The 19,127-nt window shown below is 44.4% G+C and overlaps 1 protein-coding gene across 1 annotated transcript in view; it reads left to right on the top strand.

Moving 5' to 3' along the window:
• The first annotated feature begins 1,993 nt into the window (after positions 1–1,993).
• Positions 1,994–19,127, top strand: part of RPP30 (ribonuclease P/MRP subunit p30) — a 36,331-nt gene continuing 19,197 nt past the window's right edge. Inside the window, exons 1-5 of the mRNA XM_066239878.1 lie at positions 1,994–2,105; positions 5,892–5,947; positions 7,354–7,410; positions 7,808–7,882; positions 10,644–10,715. Of these exons, the coding sequence (XP_066095975.1) occupies positions 2,024–2,105; positions 5,892–5,947; positions 7,354–7,410; positions 7,808–7,882; positions 10,644–10,715 (342 nt within the window). The 5' untranslated portion in view covers positions 1,994–2,023. The remainder of the gene's footprint in view (positions 2,106–5,891; positions 5,948–7,353; positions 7,411–7,807; positions 7,883–10,643; positions 10,716–19,127) is intronic.

Below are 19,127 nucleotides of genomic sequence, written 5' to 3' on the forward strand. Positions count from 1 at the left end.
TTAAGGCGTGGTCCACAGACCAGAGACTATCTGTACTGTTTGTGGTAAGTACAGAAATTGAAAATGTTTGGGAAATTTTACAGTACTTCGGCATTGTCTAGATAGCCAAGCCACCAATCAGTGGACTCTTCTTATTCAGCCAAGTATAGAGCAGTTCAGATGTTGTCACATTAGACTTACGAGCCCACAGCTGCCTACTGGTAGTGCACAAGGGACCATGTACTAGTCTGTAAAGAACTGGGGGGGGGGGGAAACGGCCCTTCATCACACATAGTTTGAGAAGCACTATTGTATTGTTCCATATGTTTATGTTGTTGGATAATTGATTTATCAATTTTCTTTCTTTTTTTTCTTTTTTTTTTTTTTTGTATGTTTCTGAAGCTGGAAACCGAGAGGCAGTCAGACAGACTCCCGCATGCGCCCCACCGGGATCCACCCGGCACGCCAACCAGGGGGTGATGCTCTGCCCATCCGGGGTGTCGCTCTGTCGCGACCAGAGCCACTCTAGCGCCTGGGGCAGAGGCCAAGGAGCCATCCCCACCGCCCGGGCCATCTTTTGCTCCAATGGAGCCTCGGCTGTGGGAGGGGAAGAGAGAGACAGAGAGGAAGGAGAGGGGGAGGGGTGGAGAAGCAGATGGGCGCTTCTCCTATGTGCCCTGGCCGGGAATCGAACCTGGGACTCCTGCACGCCAGGCCGACGCTCTATCACTGAGCCAACGGCCAGGGCCTGATTTATCAATATTCAAGAGTTCATTTATACAAAGTCTAAAAATGTGGAAACATCAAATATTATATATAGGATAAATAACCACTGTTGACCCTAGGAAGAAATATACCTGTGAAAAAGGACTGCTGTGGTTAACTGGGCGCAAATTCATAATCAGAGTTTATAGCTGTTGTTAACAGAGGCTTGTTATGCACATTGCATTTCAGGTGAAAGCTACAGACTGAGCTGTCCAGCCTTCTGCACTGTTTCTGCCATTTGAGTCAACCCTTATAAGGGAGTTGCTGGTATCATATTTTAACCCATGGGCTGAGAATTGCCCTGTTCAATCAGAGCTGCACAGCTATATCCTCACAAAGCCGCTTCATAACAACCAATCAGAACCTGTGATCCTGACCAATCAGAACCATGCTTTTTGAACCAATCAAACTTATAAATGTGAATTCCTAATTTTCAGAAAAATTGACCAATCAGGGACCAGGCCAGACCTTAGGCCCACTTTACATTTACTCTAGAAGCTGGATCCCCCCGTTTGTAAACTGTTTACCTGAGTAAAATTTGTCTTTTACGACCACTGATTGGGACTCCTGTTCACATTGGATTGGTGGCAGGGAACTTTTGTTGATACTGCCTTGTACATTTCTCTACTGGAAACTGTAAAATACTTCAATTTTGCACTGCCCTGTCATTTGCCAAACCATTATTGGAGCTCACTGGTCATTCTAGGGAGAGACCTGCCATCTTGTGGTTGAAGATGTTAAGTGTGACAGAAAGCAAGTGTTATGTCGCAGCCAGTTCAGAATGGGGGGCCGGAGACCCTCTGCTTTTCTCAGACAGTCCTCTTTCAAAGTTTTGGGTCACATTACCCCTCTTCAGGATAAACCCATTTTAAATAACAGCATGTAATTTAAAGGAAGGAAAGAAAAACGGATTATTGAGGTACTTTTAAAAGGCATTTCCAGCCATTAAGGAGAGTTTCTGATTCATGGATAGGCGGTCAATGAATCCTGTATACTTGCATTACAAAAAAACCACTTTCTGCACCATTTAATATGAGGAATGATGGGCGAGTTGAACCACTCTGGGAGAAACCATTCTCATTTAGAAGACCACAAAGAAGAAGTGAAGTCAGGGCGTTGTTTTCAACACACTAATTTTTGCTGATAGAAACAAGTGCCTGTGAACCTTCAACTATCAACTAGGGACCGACTGTTTAGGTAAACTACAATTCCCAGCATGCCTCAGGAGCGGGCCCAGCAGCTGCGCAGACAGGCGCGCGAGTGGTTGTGTGACTTCAGCATGGCGGTGTTTGCAGATTTGGACTTGCGAGTGGGCTCGGATTTGAAGGCGCTGCGCGGGCTCGTGGAGAACGCCGCTCACCGTGAGTCGCCCCGGCTTCGCGGGTCGTGGTGCCTGCCAAGCCTTGCAGCCCCTCCCCCAGACAGCTGGGCTACGTTTGGGAGGGACCCGGCTAGGCCTCCTCGTTCGGGTCTCTGGGAAGTCCCTGGAAGCCGATCCCCACCGCAGTGTTGCTGGGATCCCGAACGCGGGAGATTCGAAGGCACTGGGAAGCTGTTACCCCAGCCTAGCTCCTTCCTTCCTGCGAATGAACGAGACCGAGGCTGTGGGAAGGTGGGGAGATTTGCATAGGGCCCGGCAGCTGATGGATGGTAGAAGCCAGGGCTCCCAAGGGTAATCTCCGACACCAGGGATAAAACATCTTCTCTTGTCTGCCTCTCACGACAGTGTCCCAGCAAACGTGGGAAGTGGGTGCGCAGACGAGGAGCACTGTGGGGCTCAGAGAAATGGGGAGGGACATGGGGCTGCGAGCGTTGGCATAATGTTTAAAGGAAGGGCAGGTAGGAGACAATATATGGAGGGGTGGAGGGGGGTGGAGAAGCACCCCAAAACGCCGAAATGGTACTTATTCGAATCCAAGGGAAACGAAAGCCCTGAGAGATAAGAACCTGTTTTAATTATTGGAATTAATCATAACTGCTGTTTTCTTCCTTATATGTGGGGATAGATAAGTTTAAAAATCAAGAGGTTTCTACAGGAAGATCCATTCCTCATTTCTCAGCTCTGTGAGAGCTGGAAATGATCCTTCCCAGTGATGGCGCTAGACAAAGCCACTCCTTGGCAAAGTGGGTTCACCATATCTTCTTTTTCCCTTTATGAAGTATCTGTAGAAAAATGACTTTCTGTTGCAGCCTCTAATTAGTATTGTCTCTCTGAGAATATTTTCCCCACAGGAGAAAGAAGGAGGTAGATATGATGATCTGGGCTGTTTAGTGCGCTACTATTTGATGGTTCCTTTAAAATCAGTTTTCTGGTTGTAATTTGTCTGGTGTTTTTGTTGTTGTTGTTGTTTGTATTTTTCTGAAGCTGGAAACGGGGAGAGACAGACAGACTCCGGCATGCGCCGGACCGGGATCCACCCGGCACGCCCACCAGGAGTGATGCTCTGCCCACCAGGGGGCAATGCTCTGCCCCTCTGGGGCGTCGCTCCACCACGACCAGAGCCACTCTAGCGCCTGGGGCAGAGGCCGAGGAGCCATCCCCAGCGCCCGGGCCATCTTTGCTCCAATGGAGCCTTGGCTGCGGGAGGGGAAGAGAGAGACAGAGAGGAAGGAGGGGGTGGGGGGTGTGGAGAAGCAAATGGGCGCTTCTCCTATGTGCCCTGGCCGGAAATCGAACCCGGGTCCCCGGCACGCCAGGCCGACGCTCTACCGCTGAGCCAACCGGCCAGGGCTTGGTGTTACTTTCTTAATGAAGCTTTTTCTGATGCCATTCTCTTACTGAATGAATCATGATTTTCTTTAGAGTGGAACCAAGACTTTCTATTTATTTTTTTATTTTGTCTGCTCAGCACACTCAACAGACCTGGTTTGTGGTGATTACTCAATTAATGCTTATGGAATAAGGTGATAACCTGTATGTACACCTTTAAAAAATACAGAAAAGTTTAATGACTTGTTTAGAAAATTGCCCAAATATAAAATGTGCTCAAAGGAAATATGGTAAAGTGTATATAATTAAAATTAAATGAAAATTCACATGACAGAAAGTTACACCAATTTATAAGTCAAAGGTAAAGGACTGCAGTTTGGTGAGTGAAAATTTTCAAAGAATAGAGAAGACACAGAGCCCTGGTTCTTAGTTTATCATGAGATGTAAGAAGCCAATGATAAACTTCAGAAATATGCTATACAAGTGAAAGTTACACCAGAGGCCAATTGGGAAAGTAATACCAAGATACCAGATGAGTAGTCTAGGAAAAGTTTGTGGAGAAATTGAATCTAGTTCTGAAAGACAGTAGGGACATTGTTTAGTGGCCAAAGGGTATCCCAAGTGGATATAACAAGAAAGCTTAGAGTAGACTTGAGAGTCCGGTGAAGAATGGTGGTAGAGATGGGGCTTGGTTCATTTAACTGAGTGAAAGGTGAAGCACAAAGTAACAGGCAAATTTCTCTTTTATCTTTTGGTTTTTCTTCTTTTTCTTAATTTTTTTTCTTTTCTTTTTTAATTAAATGAGGAGGAGAGATAGAGACAGAGTCCCACATGCAACCGGCCAGGATCCATCCTAGGACCCCCGTCTGGGGCAGATGCTCTGCCCATCTGGGGCCATGCTCTCAACCAAGCTATTTTTAGTGCCTGAGGCAGGCTCCAGGGAGCCATCCAAAGCAACCAGGGCCAACAGTGCTAGAATCTATCGAGTCATGGCTGTGGGAGGAGAAGGGGGTAGGGGAGGGGTGGAGAAGCAGATGGTTGCTTCTCATGTGTGCCCTGACTGAGAATCCAACCCGGGACTTCCACATGCTGGGTGGGCACTCTAGTGCTGAGCAAACTGGCCAGGGCCTGATTTTTCTGTATTCTCAACACTTAGCACATGGCTTGTCAAGTAATGGATACTCAGTAAATATTTGTGTGAGGAGAAAAAGAAGGAAGTTGGACAAACTGATGAGAGGGAGGACCACTATTTTAGCATTTATATGCATCATGTTTTAATATCCTGTGCCCCGCCCCCCATCCTCATTGCTGGTTAAATAACTTGAAGATAAGAATAATGATTTAGACATTATTTTGGTTGTCTAAATGCCCAGAACAGTGCTCTGTGCTGAGGCTGATAGCGCACGGAAGGCCCTGGCCTCAAAGAGTTCCCAACCTTTTTTTTTTTTTTTTTTTTTTTTTTGGAGAGAGAGGAAGAGACAGACAGGAAGGGAGAGAAATGAGAAGCATCAAGTCTTTGTTGCAGCACCTCAGACCTCAGTTATTCATTGATTGCTTTCTCATATGTGCCTTGACCTAGGGGCTGAAGCAGAGCGCGTGACACCGTGCTCAAGCCAGCGACCTTGGGCTTCAAGCCAGCAACCCCACCATCAAGCTGGCGACCATGGGATCATGTCTGTGATCCCACGATCAAGCCAGCAACCCCACCATCAAGCTGGCGACCCCATCCTCTAGCCAGGGACCCCACACTCAAGCTGGGGAGCCTATGCTCAAGCTGGTGATCCCACACTCAAGCCGGTGACCTCAAGGTTTTGAACCTGGGTCCTCAGCATCTCATACCAATGCTCTATCCATTGAGCCACCACCTGGTCAGGCAAAGAGTTCCCAATCTTGATGGTGGGCAGCTGAAAAAGAGCAGTGGAGAGTGTGAGGGAGTCATTACTCCATTTCTCTTATGGAAAAGGGCTTCACAAGGGAGTAGAAAGGGTAAAAAAGCAAAGGAAATTAGTGAGAATAAAGATGATGCTGAAAAAGTATAAAGTTGATGGAATGAAGATGAAAGAAGGAGTATGAAAGAGAATGGTAGTTTGAGAGGAGATACACAAGTTACAGGTAGTTAGTATCATGCTGGTAGCATATCCCAAAGTCAGGTCAGAGACTGAACTATGCGCCAGGCCCGGTTCTAAAACACCCTACATGCATTGTCTCATTTAATTCTCATGACAGGTGTATGATGAGTTCTGTTATCATCATTTGACACATGAAGAACCTGAAACTTGTAAGTGGTAATGCTTAGATTTGAAAGCAGACAGTCTGACACCAGAGTCCATGCCATTCTGCAAATTCCTTCTAGTCTTGACATCTGGAATTGGGATGGGCCTATGTATACAAATAAGAGAGTTTACATTTAAGAAAAATGTTCAATTTTTCTTTTCAGTTGGCTATTCAGTTGTTGCCATCAATCACGTTGTTGAATTTAAGGAAAAGAAACAGGTAAAATACAATTTCGGGAGTTAATAATAACCAGTTTTTATAATTATTTATGTTTATATTGGTAATATGGAACCTACAGATAAGCATATTTCCTTGCAGTCCTTTTAAATCCACTGTGTGTGCACTATTCTTATTCTGTAATAGTTGAGTTCATGCACATTTGTGTAGTTGATAGCTTTTGTGAAGTCCTAGGGCAGGGGTCGGGAACCTATGGCTCGCGAGCCAGATGTGGCTCTTTTGATGGCTGCATCTGGCTCGCAGACAAATCTTTAATAAAAAAAATAATGACGTTAAAAATATAAAACATTCTCATGTATTACAATCCATTCATTTCCTACCGCTCATGTTCATGGTTGCGGTTGGCTGGAGCCAATCACAGCTGTCCTCCAGGACAACACCAAATTTTTATTGGATAATGCCTAACGTACACGGGTTGTTGTATGGCTCTCACAGAATTACATTTTAAAATATGTGGCGTTCATGGATCTCTCAGCCAAAAAGTTTCCCGACCCCTGTCCTAGGGCATGCTCTGAGGATTCTTAAAATTGATTTGATGTTAATTAAGTCACTTTCAGTAAAGTCACTGTTTTTTATTTATTTATTTTTTTTGTATTTTTTCTGAAGCTGGAAACAGGGATAGACAGTCAGACAGACTCCCGTATGCGCCCGACCGGGATCCACCCGGCATGCCCACCAGGGGACGACACTCTGCCCACCAGGGGCGATGCTCTGCCCACCAGGGGGCGATGCTCTGCCCCTCCGGGGCATCGCTCTGCGCAACCAGAGCCACTCTAGCGCCTGGGGCAGAGGCCAAGGAGCCATCCCCAGCGCCCGGGCCATCTTTGCTCCAATGGAGCCTTGGCTGCTGGAGGGGAAGAGAGAGACAGAGAGGAAGGAGTGGGGGGAGGGGTGGAGAAGCAAATGGGTGCCTCTCCTATGTGCCCTGGCCGGGAATCGAACCCGGATCCCCCGCACGCCAGGCCAACGCTCTACTGCTGAGCCAACCCGCCAGGGCCAAAGTCACTGTTTTTTAAAAGCACATTGTTATTGACTATAATTACAAAATTAAGTTTTTTTAATTGTTATGACCTCATTAACTTTCCTCATAAACACTAGTAAATATATATATTTCTCTTTAGGCCAACTATACCTTACAGATTATTTTACTCTGAAAACAACTTTTCATTCCTCCTACACATTGATATTTACAGCTGCTTCTCTGCCCTTCAGCTTCCTTCCTTTTATTTTAAGAAAAACTAATTTTAGTGTTTCTAAATACCAAAAAGTAGCTTGCTTTTTCTTTTTTTTTTTCAGTTATCTTTTCTGCAAATCCCTAGTGAGTTTTCCCTTAGGCTTTGTCCCATTAACATGGACAATCTAGGGTGACTGTTTATTGTTTGTTGTAGGAAATAGAAAAACCAGTAGCTGTTTCAGAGCTTTTTACAACGTTGCCAATTGTACAGGTAGGTGTTCTGTTGTTTGAGAAGCATAATACCAGTTCATCCTGTGTGTGCATGCTCATTGATATGTATGGTTCTCTTCTCTGCCCTGCCCAGTCTGTGGACCAGTCTAACCTTTCCATCAAGACTCAGCTCTTCGGTGAAACATTCTCTTATGATCAATTCCAAACTTCGGTGATCTCTCCTCTATAGTCCTACAACCTTTAAGTTATCTCATTATGTGGTTTAACATACATCATTTTTCTCTAGCTGTATTTAATTTTCTTGAGAACGAAGACTAGGTTTTACTGATCTTCATTGCCCCTGTTGCTTGTATCTTTTAATGAATAGTTCTATTGGTAAAGTAGAAAATCAGTCATTTGTATTTTGTGCTTTTCTGATGGTATGTTTTTGATTGTAGGGAAAATCAAGACCGATAAAAATTTTAACTAGACTGACAATTATTGTTTCGGATCCATCTCACTGCAATGTTTTGGTAAGTTAATTCTCTCTTTTTGCGCTTATAAAGTATATTGGTTAATGTTGAAGTGTTTTGTTTTTCACCTTACTCTGTTCTTACACCCCTCCTATCCCCAACGTATGACACGTGCGCACTCTCCCTGTCCTCCGAAGTCACACAGTATAACAATTTCTCCCACTCTTGGCACATGTACAGGGATTCCACAATATATGAATCCTTTGTCATCTGTTAGTCATTGAACTCACATGAACAAGATATAAGGTGGGGGCTGGGGGTATTTCTCTGAATGATACACAGTCTGTGTGGAATATTTTATAAGGTAGAGGTGGTAAATAAAGGATGCTTGGGGCCAGTTTGAGGAAGTTGATGTTCAGGCTGGGGCCAGAAGAGTCAGCACGTGTTTACAGGTGCTGAGTGGGGGACAGTATTCACATAGATAGGATGGATTATGAAAGTCCCTAAGCCAAGGAAAGCATTGTGTGTTCTGGGAAATGAAGCACCACCACTAGGGTTGAGCCTGTTGAACTGGCTGACCTGGGATGAGGTCAGGGAGGTTGGTCTGGGCGAGCATTTGAAAGCCCTTAGAGATCTTAACCAAGGGAGGTTGTGTTGTAGAGGTGGGTCAGCGGCATTCAAGAGTGGTTTTGAGGGGCATCAGCTGGGAAGGTTGATGGGATTTGACAGTTGATTGGATACAGGATGATGGCTCCCAGGTGTGAGCAGCCAGGTAGGTCGAAGGTGGGACCATTTCCTGAGATGGGACATACATGGAGAAGCAGGTTTGAGGGCGTGGCGTTGGAGACCTAGCGGGTTATGATCAAGGTTCCAATGGAGCCTCTCGATGGCAGTTGGAAAGAATGGCGTGGCCCTCAGAGGAATGATCCTATTCAAAGACCCTGACATGGAAGTGTCGCCCCGTAGAGAATTGAGAGCACGGGGGCGGATGAGACTCCACGGTCCAGTGTGTTGTGGGAAGAGAAGGTCTAGGACAGAGGCCTGAGGAATTCAGTGGTAGAGGAGGATAAGCTAAGGTTGGAGGTTGAGGCAGAACCTTCTGACAAGCAGGAAGACAACAAGTCATGGGAAAGGGAAAAACAGTAATGCCAAACAGTCAAGCAGGAAGGAGCCAGGGTAAAAAATGTCTTTGAATCTGTTGACTGGAAAGCTATCGGTTGCCATATCAAAAACAGTTGTTATGGAAATGTTAGAGGTGTGAGACAAATGCAGTCAGTGTGCTGACTTTGCTTGAGAAATCTAACTCCATGGGGAACAGAGACGTAAAGAAGTTGGTGGGTCACAACCTGCTGTGGAGATTTTGTCAGATGGCTGAGACTTGGCTCTGCCCGCTGCTGACGAGAAGGATCTAGTGGGGAAGAGAAGTGAGATCCCTGAGAATGTGAGTTGTTTCAACTTTAGCTAGAACAGACCCCACCATCCTAGAACAGGAGTTATCGAGGAGTTAGCCTCCTTTCCAACAATGAGCGTTGCTGAAGTTGTGGAAAGCCAATCTGGATATTGTATATAGCTGCCAGGAGCGCTCTGGTTTTGTAGGCCCAGGCAGACGTAAATGGGACTGCTTCTTTTGTATGTTACAAAGACCTCTATTTACTCTTGCTATCATGAACATCCCGGCCCCCTTCTCTTCCCTTCCCAGTGGGAGTGGGCAAGCAGAGGGCAGAGAATCCTGGACCCAGACTTCCTTTAAAGCCTGGGGCCTGCCCTGAGTCAGTACAGGTCTTCTTACTGCTCAGCCCTTTGAGCAGCGAGTGTTTCTCATGTTCGCTGACCCCCGGGAGTGAGGTTTTTTCCAAAAAATGAAATTAGTTCCGGTTACAGTTTTATTAACTTAAAATCATGTTTGTTTGATAACCAGTTTATGGAAACAAGAAGAACATACATTTGCCTCTTTTCTTAACATTGCCTTACACATTTTTAAAATAAAAATTTTTGTGCGACCGTGCTCTGGATGGCCAGGAGGCACGTGGACGTTCGTGAACATTCGTACTGCTCAAAGGGTTTAACACAGCACCTGCTGCTGCTTTTAAATCCTCCTCTTTCCTTCTCTACTTTTTATTATGCCTTTCTTTTTACAAAATAAGAGGTTGTAAACATTCACAAGGTGCCAACAAGCAAAAAAAAATAAGTATTGCACATTCCAACATTGAAGAATGTTTCTCCAGTCTTTTTGCATATATACACATACAAGTTTGAAATTATCTTTTTTAAAGAGTAACTATCTTTAACTGATATATTTCTCTCTTTCTGTCCTTGGATTCTCAGGTATTTACCTGCACATCTGGCAGTTTAATTTCTATTTAACAATATTCTCTTTGTGAACTTAATCACCTCACACCCAAGTGTGTTTTTTATCTTGTAACAAAAGGGTGAATTCCATGAAGGGCAGACATGTGCCTTAAATGATATTGTATCCTTGGTGTCCTGCACACAGCAGGTACTCAGTCAACTTCTGGGGAACTCCTCCACTAGCTGTAAAAAGCAAGGGCTATCTAACTCGATTTTTGTATCTCAGACACAATGTTTGATATACAGTTAATTTAGGAAGGGAGATAGAAGATGGATGAAATGGATGTTGGTATCTAAATTCTAGTGTGCTGGGTCCTCTCTGCCAGCATACAAAGCGAAGCAAAAGTGTCAGTGACATATTAGGTGTGCAGCCAGACCACCAGGCAGAATTCCGTGTGTATTGTTTTTTTACTGTATGATAACATTCTTTTCATGTAACTAGAGAGCAACTTAACATTCTTTTTATTCCTAGAGAGCAACTTCTTCGAGGGTCCGGCTGTATGACATTGTTGCAGTTTTTCCAAAGACGGAAAAACTTTTTCATGTAAGTAACAGAAAAATAGTTTAAGTAAAAGTAAAAAGAAAAATCGTGTTTATTCTTTTATGAAAGAAGTTTGATTATTATGCCTTTATAGGTGATCTGTTTTGCCCCGTCTGGAAACTTAGGATTTTTCATTTACAGTTCTGGAATCTCTAGTGGTGTATTTTGGTGGCACGTGTCATTCTGTTTTCTGTTTTGTTGTGTTCTGTTCATCCTGCTGGTATTTGATGGGCTCAGATTTGAACAGCCCATCAATTTTGCTTTTATTGCCCTGTCTCTAATTCATTCATTCATTCATTGGAAACTTCTGTTAGTAAATGTTGGTCCCTCTCTTTGTAGTTCTAAAATCACTTCAGTTTCTGCCCTTCTTACTATTTGCTGCTGCCTGTTGGGGAAGAAAGGTAAAAGGTGACTGACCTGTGGTGGCGCAGTGGATAAAGCGTCAACCTGGAACACTGAGGTTGCCGGTTTGAAACCCTGGCTTTCCCTGGTCAGGGCACATATGGGAGTTGGTGCTTCCTGCTCCTCTCCTCTTTCTCTCTCTTTTTTCTCTCTCTCTGTCTCTCCTCCATAAAAAAATAATTAATTAATTAAATAAAATCTTTAAAAAAGAAAGAAAGAAAGAGAGGTAAAAGTTCCTAGTCTGGCACTAAAGCTCCCACTTCTGTCTGATCTTTCTCCTTTGCCTGCTCCAAGGTGTGTGGCTGACATGCTGGCGTCATCCCGTCAGCCGTCAGTCTTCTCGGAACTCTCCAGAATCAGCCGTATGCTGGTAATATCTCCCTTTCGAGCCCTGGCAGGTTGGCTCAGTGGTAGAGCGTCGGCCTGGCGTGCAGAGGTCCCGGGTTCGATTCCCGGCCAGGGCACACAGGAGAAGCGCCCATTTGCTTCTCCATCCCTCCCCCTCTCCTTCCTCTCTGTCTCTCTCTTCCCCTCCCGCAGTGAGGCTCCATTGGAGCAGAGATGGCCCGGGTGCTGGGGATGGCTCCTTGGCCTCTGCCCCAGGCGCTAGAGTGGCTCTGGTCGCGGCAGAGCTACGCCCCGGAGGGGCAGAGCATCGCCCCCTGGTGGGCGTGCCGGGTGGATCCCGGTCGGGCGCATGCGGGAGTCTGTCTGACTGTCTCTCTCCGTTTCCAGCTTCAGAAAAAGAAAAAAAAAACAAACTCCCTTTCGGATCTGAGAACCGTTACGAATTTAATTCCGTGTGTGCTTTTAAAATTGGCATTCGTTTCTGTGATTTTTTCCAGTGGAGGGAAAGGTGTATAACAGCTATGCTTATTGTTGCCAACTTGAGATAGAACATAATGAGCATTTTAAATGATTACAGAAAGGGAAAAAAAAATCAGCTATCATACACTTTTTCAGGAATATGCTTTACATTGTGAAGTGAGGTAGAGATATTTTTAGAAAGTTCTGAATGTTGCCTTTAGATTCAAACAATATCCATCTGCAAAAAGTCTATCCACCAAAAGGATATTGCAGGGAGAAATATATACTGGCCTTTGATGTTTTGATTTTTACAGCATAGTTCATTTATCAGCAAAACCTGTTCTAAAATTATAGGAAGATTTTGTCTAAGCTTATCCAGTAGATGGAGCTGTTGACAAAGAAGACGGATGTGTGGTAAATTTAGTTTTCAAGGCATACTAGCAATTTTTAAGTGCATATATTGCAGGGAAACAGTACAATTTATATATGAATAACTTTCTTTTGGGTGACTCCTTTCATGAAATGTTCAATTATGGTAATTTTCAGTTGTGTTTCAGGAAGAAGGGTCAATAGAAGGGAGTGTTTCTTAGGCATCAGAGACCCTGTGTAACTTTTAAGTCGGGTGTTCAGCCGCCACCCCTGGAGATACGGATCCAGTCGTTCGGGATTGGGTCTGGATATGTTTGTTTCAAGTTCCACAGGAGGTTCTGGTGCACTTTCCATCCACATCTGTTACATAGTAACTTCTTTTATTGTTAAATAAGAACCCGGTTACGTTGTACAGTAACTTTGGTAACATACCCAATGTGTGTGCTACATGTTTTTCAAAATTGATTTAAAAGAGCATATAACTTGCATTGTCCTAGCCATTTGCTGATCATTAGAGAAATAAACAGAACCCTTAAAAACATGACCCAGCTGGAAGGCATACATCTATATAACCTTCCAAAGACTTCCATGTTATTTACCTTTAATACAACAATCCTGAGGGATAATTGGGACACATATTTGTTGCTTTCCCCATTTTGTAGAAGAGAAAACTGAGGCTCAAGCTAAGTGATTTGCTCTAAATCTCGGATAGTATATAATATAATTTGGATTTTCAAATACATTATAATTCCATACAGCAATTTTATCTTAGATGTTTATCTTATTGTTTTTCTCAGACTATTAAAAAAGTGAATTTAAAAGCATGAACTCATTGTTGATGGCGGTGTGAAACAGTATTCTGGAAGAAAGAAGAGGTGATAAATAATTCACACAGTATTTGTTTGAAATTGATTATACAGACACTCAAAAAGTTACAAAAATAAAGCAGTTTTTAAAATTCGAATAACTTTCTCTTATCTGTCTAAATCTTACCCATTCTCTAAGACTCAGTTCAAATTAGTTGTCTCCCTACTTGTTTTCTACAGAAAATCAATTAAAAGCATTTTAAAGTCTGTCATGGTCTGGAATCAGGCTAAATGCAAGCAGTTAATTGTTTAAGAGGTTGTATTCTGTAATTGATTTCATTTGTTTGGTTTTAAAGTTGATTAATTTAACAGATATCCCTGTAGATGCGATATTCTAAAACTAGATAAGTCTCTAAGATGAGTCATAAAAGGATACACACATATGTTAACAATTAGGCATGTAAAACCTATCCACTTTAAATAACATGGTTTCCATGGGAAAACACATATTCTTTTCTGCTACAAATATCTGGAAGATGTCTCATAGATAAACCCTTCATCTTCATAGCTAACCCAGGGAGTAAGGCAAAGATGAAAGATTGTGAGGGGAGTCTGTGGGAGGGCTTCTTGGGATGGAGGCAGAGGGGTAGAATTGGCAGAGAGACAGAGAAGCCTCAGGAACTTTTGAGTTAGTTATTCCTATTTAAGATATAAGTGACTGTAAGTGACTGGACAGGGCGAGGTGAATTCAGGGTATTTAGTCCAGCGGTCTCCAAATGACTTAGATTGTGCACCCTATCAATTAAAAATAATTTGAGGCTGGCCCTGGCCAGTTGGCTCAGTGGTGGAGCGTCAGCCTGGCGTGCGGAGGTCCCGGTTTCGATTACTGGCCAGGGCACACAGGAGAAGTGCCCATCTGCTTCTCCACCCCTCCCCCTCTCCTTCCTCTCTGTCTCTCTCTTCCCCTTCCGCAGCAGAGGCTCCATTGGAGCAGAGATAGCCCGGGCGCTGAGGATGGCTCTGTGGCCTCTGCCTCAGGCGCTAGAATGGCTCTGGATGCAACAGAGCGACGCCCCAGGGGGGCAGAGCATCGTCCCCTGGTGGGCATGCCGGTGGATCCCGGTTGGGCGCATGCGGGAGTCTGTCTGACTGCCTCTCCATTTCCAGCTTCAGAAAAATGAAAGAAAAAAAATAATAAAAAATAATTTGAGGCCAAAGCCCCAATATATGTATGTCTATTTTCTTGTAAATTATTTACATATTTCATTATAACAGTATACTTTAAAAGGTAATACACACAAAGAAACAAGACTTAAGAGAGTGAATTAAAAAATAAATAGAAATAGAAGTTCTATTTGCTTCTTGCTTTCTATGTCAATGGCTACCAGCCTCTCAAGAGCACTGTTGTAGAGCGTGCTACCGGTACCTGAGGAAAGCGAGTATCTCTCAGCACTGTGCTTCTGCCTCCCAGCCTCACACTTGCTGGCGTCTTTGTTAAAATGAGGATAATTAGACACTACTGCATTTACCACCAGAGTAGGGCCTGGTAATCTCCGTTTTTAATAACTTCTTCAGGGGACTTTTTAACACACTAGGTGGAGAGCTACTATTTATGGGCATCTCTCTTTTCCCAGACTAAGCCTTACTCTGCCTTGCATAATATTTATCATAAAATACCAAGATGTAAGCCCTGGCTAGTTGGCTCAGTGGTAGAGCATCGGCCTGGCGTGTGGAAGTCCCGGGTTCGATTCTCGGCCAGGGCACACAGGAGAGGCACCCATCTGCTTCTCCACCCCTCCCCCTCTCCTTCCTCTCTGTCTCTCTCTTCCCCTCCCCCAGTCGAGGCTCCATTGGAGCAAAGATGGCCCGGGCGCTGGGGATGGCTCCTTGGCCTCTGCCCCAGACGCTGGAGTGGCTCTGGTCACAGCGGAGCGACACCCCGGAGTGGCAGAGCATCGCCCCCTGGTGGGCAGAGCGTCGCCCCTGGTGGGCGTGCCGGGTGGATCCCGGTCGGGCGCATGCGGGAGGCTGTCTGACTGTCTCTCCCCGTTTCTAGCTTCAGAAAAAATACAAAAAAAGAAAAAATACCAAGATGTATTAACCTGACATCCACGAAGGGGATTTGGAGAGGACTATGAACCCCTATCCTCCTGTTCCCCTTGTTTTTGTTTGTTTGTTTGGTATTTTTCTGAAGCTGGAAACGGGGAGGCAGTCAGACAGACTCCCACATGCGCCCAACCGGGATCCACCCGGCACGCCCACCAGGGGGTGGCGCTCTGTTGCAACCAGAGCCACTCTAGCGCCTGAGGCAGAGGCCATGGAGCCATCCTCAGCGCCAGAGCCAACTTTGCTCCAATGGAGCCTTGGCTGCGGGAGGGGAAGATAGACAGAGAGGAAGGAGAGGGGGAGGGGTGGAGAAGCAGATGGGCGCTTCTCCTGTGTGCCCTGGCCGGGAATCAAACCTGGGACTCCTGCACGCCAGGCCGATGCTCTACCACTGAGCCAACCGGCCAGGGCCTGTTCCCCTTGTTTTGTAAAATTAAAAATAAATCTATGAGTAGATGTGTGCATTTTTGAGAATATGCTTTCCTTAAATCCTCATAGGAGACCTTGAACAAAAAGAAAAAAGATAAGAATAACTAATGTGAATTCATATACAACCTGCCCAAACCACTGTAATAAATTATGATGCTTAAGCATAAATATTGTTTGGACATCATTTAATCTTTTTAATGACTTAGAAAGTATTTCATTATAATGTGAATAATGCTTTTATAGTTACCTAAATATATCAGTTGAACATTTGGATTAATAGAAAGCTATGTACAGTAGCAAAATAATTCATTTGAGACATTTTACATTTGAGGCATCAGAGGGAGGGGAGTGGAGCTGTTCTTTGTTACTGAAAGTTTATTGTAATGAATGTACTTAAACCAGCATAGCAGATATTTTCTAATTAGCCAGTTATATAGGAGAGGGAAAAAGACCAATATATAAATAAAAAGTGGCCTATTTTAGCTTTAGTCTGGGAACTATTTTAGCAGGCTTTTAAACAAATGAATCAGTTTTTTAATGAAAAATAATTTCTGTTCATGGTCATTCAAACAGTTCAAATAGGTAAGCATCTAAAAGTATTCTGTCCTCCCACCTAAAACATCTCCCTTTTCTCCAGAGACAACCACGGCTAACAGTTCTGTGTATCTTTTCAGAAATATTGTTTCCCTAGTCTTTCCATGCTTCGTTGCCCCTTTCGTCCCTCTCTCCTTCCTTTTTACATAACACCCTGCTTTTGTTCACTTAGCAGTATAACTTGGAGAGGGTTCCCTGATGCCAGTTGGAAATACACCTCATTTCCTTTTAGGAGTCAGCATACAGCATTGTATGAAGGAACTATAATTCACTTAAGTAAAATTGACTCATTTAACTGCATCTAGTCTTTTGTGATTGGAGTTTGTAGTGACTATTGTACTAATATCCTTGAGCATTTGTAGGGTATATAGCTATAGAATATATTTATAGAGTCTATAGCTGGCGTCCCCAAACTAAGGCCCGGGGGCCGCATGCAGCCCCCTGAGGCCATTTATCCGGCCCCATCCGCACTTCCGGAAGGGGCACCTCTTTCATTGGTGGTCAGTGAGAGGAGCACTGTATGTGGCAGCTCTCCAACGGTCTGAGGGACAGTGAACTGGCCCCCTGTGTAAAGAGTTTGGGGACTCCTGGTCTATAGGATACATTCTTATAAGTGAAATTGATGGTGTGTACACTTACAGTTTTTTGTTTGTTTGTTTTTTTGGGTTTTTTTGTATTTTTCTGAAGCTGGAAACGAGGAGAGACAGTCAGACTCCCGCATGCGCCCGACCGGGATCCACCCGGCACGCCCACCAGGGGGCGATGCTCTGCCCACCAGGGGGCGATGCTCTGCCCCTCTGGGGCGTCGCTCTATCGCGACCAGAGCCACTCTAGCGCCTGGGGTAGAGGCCAAGGAGCCATCCCCAGCGCCCGGGCCATCTTTGCTCCAATGGAGCCTCGGCTGCGGGAGGGGAAGAGAGAGACAGAGAGGAAGGAGGGGGGCAGGGTGGAGAAGCAAATGGGTGCTTCTCCTATGTGCCCTGGCCGGGAATCGAACCCGGGTCCCCCGCATGCCAGGCCGACGCTCTACCGCTGAGCCAACCGGCCAGGGCCCCTGGCCAGGAATCGAACCCGGGACTTCTGCACGCCAGGCCCATGCTCTACCACTGAGCCAACCGGCCAGGGCCCACTTACAGTTTTTATACCTATTGCTAAAGTACTTTTTGAAGACCATACTGATATAGGGTCCTGTGAGTGCCTGTTTATTCATTTTTGTGTCAGCAGTGTATTCCTGATCTTTTTGATCTTTGCCATTTTGATACTTAAAAAAATGGTGAGCAGAAGCTGACCTTGTATTATTTGCTATTCAGAGCTTTTCCTCATCCATTCCTATTAAATTTCCAGTGACTCTTTTGTGAGCTGGACAGCTGTAGCAGTTGGGATGGGGCAAATTTTTATGAGCCAAGTGTTTTTGCCAAAACAGCATCACTTCCCAGGCTTCCTAAGTTACTGGCACTGTCTTCAAGCCAGGCAGCACGGGGTGGAGGTGGGGGTGCCCAAAGCAGGGATTCTAAAGAGATCCCTAGTATTTCCCCCCTGCCTTTTCCTTCCTTATTCCTTCCCTCGCTCCATGCCACTGATGTTGGTTTGTTGGCATAGCCACCAGGCAGTTTAAATTTGTTCACCAGTTCTGTCTATACCAGCACTATCAGTATGTCTTATTTTTAATACAGTACAAAACAGCCTATTCTTTTTATCACTACAAATCAAATAGTGCAAAGTCATAGCCAGACAGGCATTTCTAGCAATGTCTTTTGGCCTATACTCCTAAGCTAGTAACCTTTCCCCAAATACATTTTCCTACTCTGGTCTTCCTTTTATCCTGATTCTATTATCTATTTATTTTATCTTGTATGCAGTTTTTGGAAGCAGTTTCAAATCTCTTTTGGATGTGAATGCAGAGTATTGATCAACAAGTGATAGCAAATATTAGAAAAGGAAATAAAAAGCTGGAAAATGCATTCAGTATCGCTTGATTTGTAATAGCTCTATTTTGACTATTCATGTAAATTGTTTTTATCAGTGTTTGAACAAAATGCCATTGGTGGTGCCATGATAATATGTTTTCAGTCACTCAATAGACTGGAAGGAGCCACAGGCCTGAGATAGTTCCTAGCACAAAAATAAATGATTTTGGAGAAAAAGTGGAACAGTCGGCTTATTTTTTTTCTTGGATTTCAGACCATTTCCCCTTTCCGCAAACGCAGCATCTCTGAGCAAACTCGTCCTTATGTGACAGACCGTGAGTAGGAGGGTCTCTAGGCCCTGTCTGTTAAGAAGGTCTGTAGACATAACACACTTCTTCAGCTGGATCACAGTGAAACCATTCAAACCAAACCTGAAGGAATGGCTGACCACTGACTTTGTATTTCAACAGGTGTATGTCAGTACAGAACTATCATACCACCATTGGAGTGAACAGTATTTATATTTCCTTATGTTGGGATTGACTTTATTTTCCACTCTTAATGTGTACCAGTTTTCCTTTTAGCTTTCTTTTTTTTTTTTTAATGTCTGATCTTAATTATTTGTTACTCTTAGAAAATCTCAGTTCTGACTGCACCCAGACTTAGAGATGGAGCTCTCAGAGAGGACAGCTTCGCCTCTTGGCAGTCTGTTCTTGCCATTGTGCTTTGGTCTCCTTCATTCTCTTAGCCGGAAGTCCAGCACGTTTTGAGGCTTCTTCCGTATTTTTCTCAGTACATTGTTCCTTCAGAGTGATCCACCGACATTGGTGTCGCAGGACTTGTGGAATAGCAAGACGCTGGATCTGGGATGCGTTGGTCCAAGGTTCTTTCTTTATTTAGGGGGTTTCTTACATCTTTCTTTAGAGAGATGGATAAGTTTGCAGGTCCCGCTACCTCATTCGGGTCCCAGGCGACAAGGCACGGTGGTAGTGTTC

The sequence above is a fragment of the Saccopteryx bilineata genome, chromosome 7 (assembly GCF_036850765.1).
Source record: "Saccopteryx bilineata isolate mSacBil1 chromosome 7, mSacBil1_pri_phased_curated, whole genome shotgun sequence".
NCBI lineage: Eukaryota > Metazoa > Chordata > Mammalia > Chiroptera > Emballonuridae > Saccopteryx > Saccopteryx bilineata.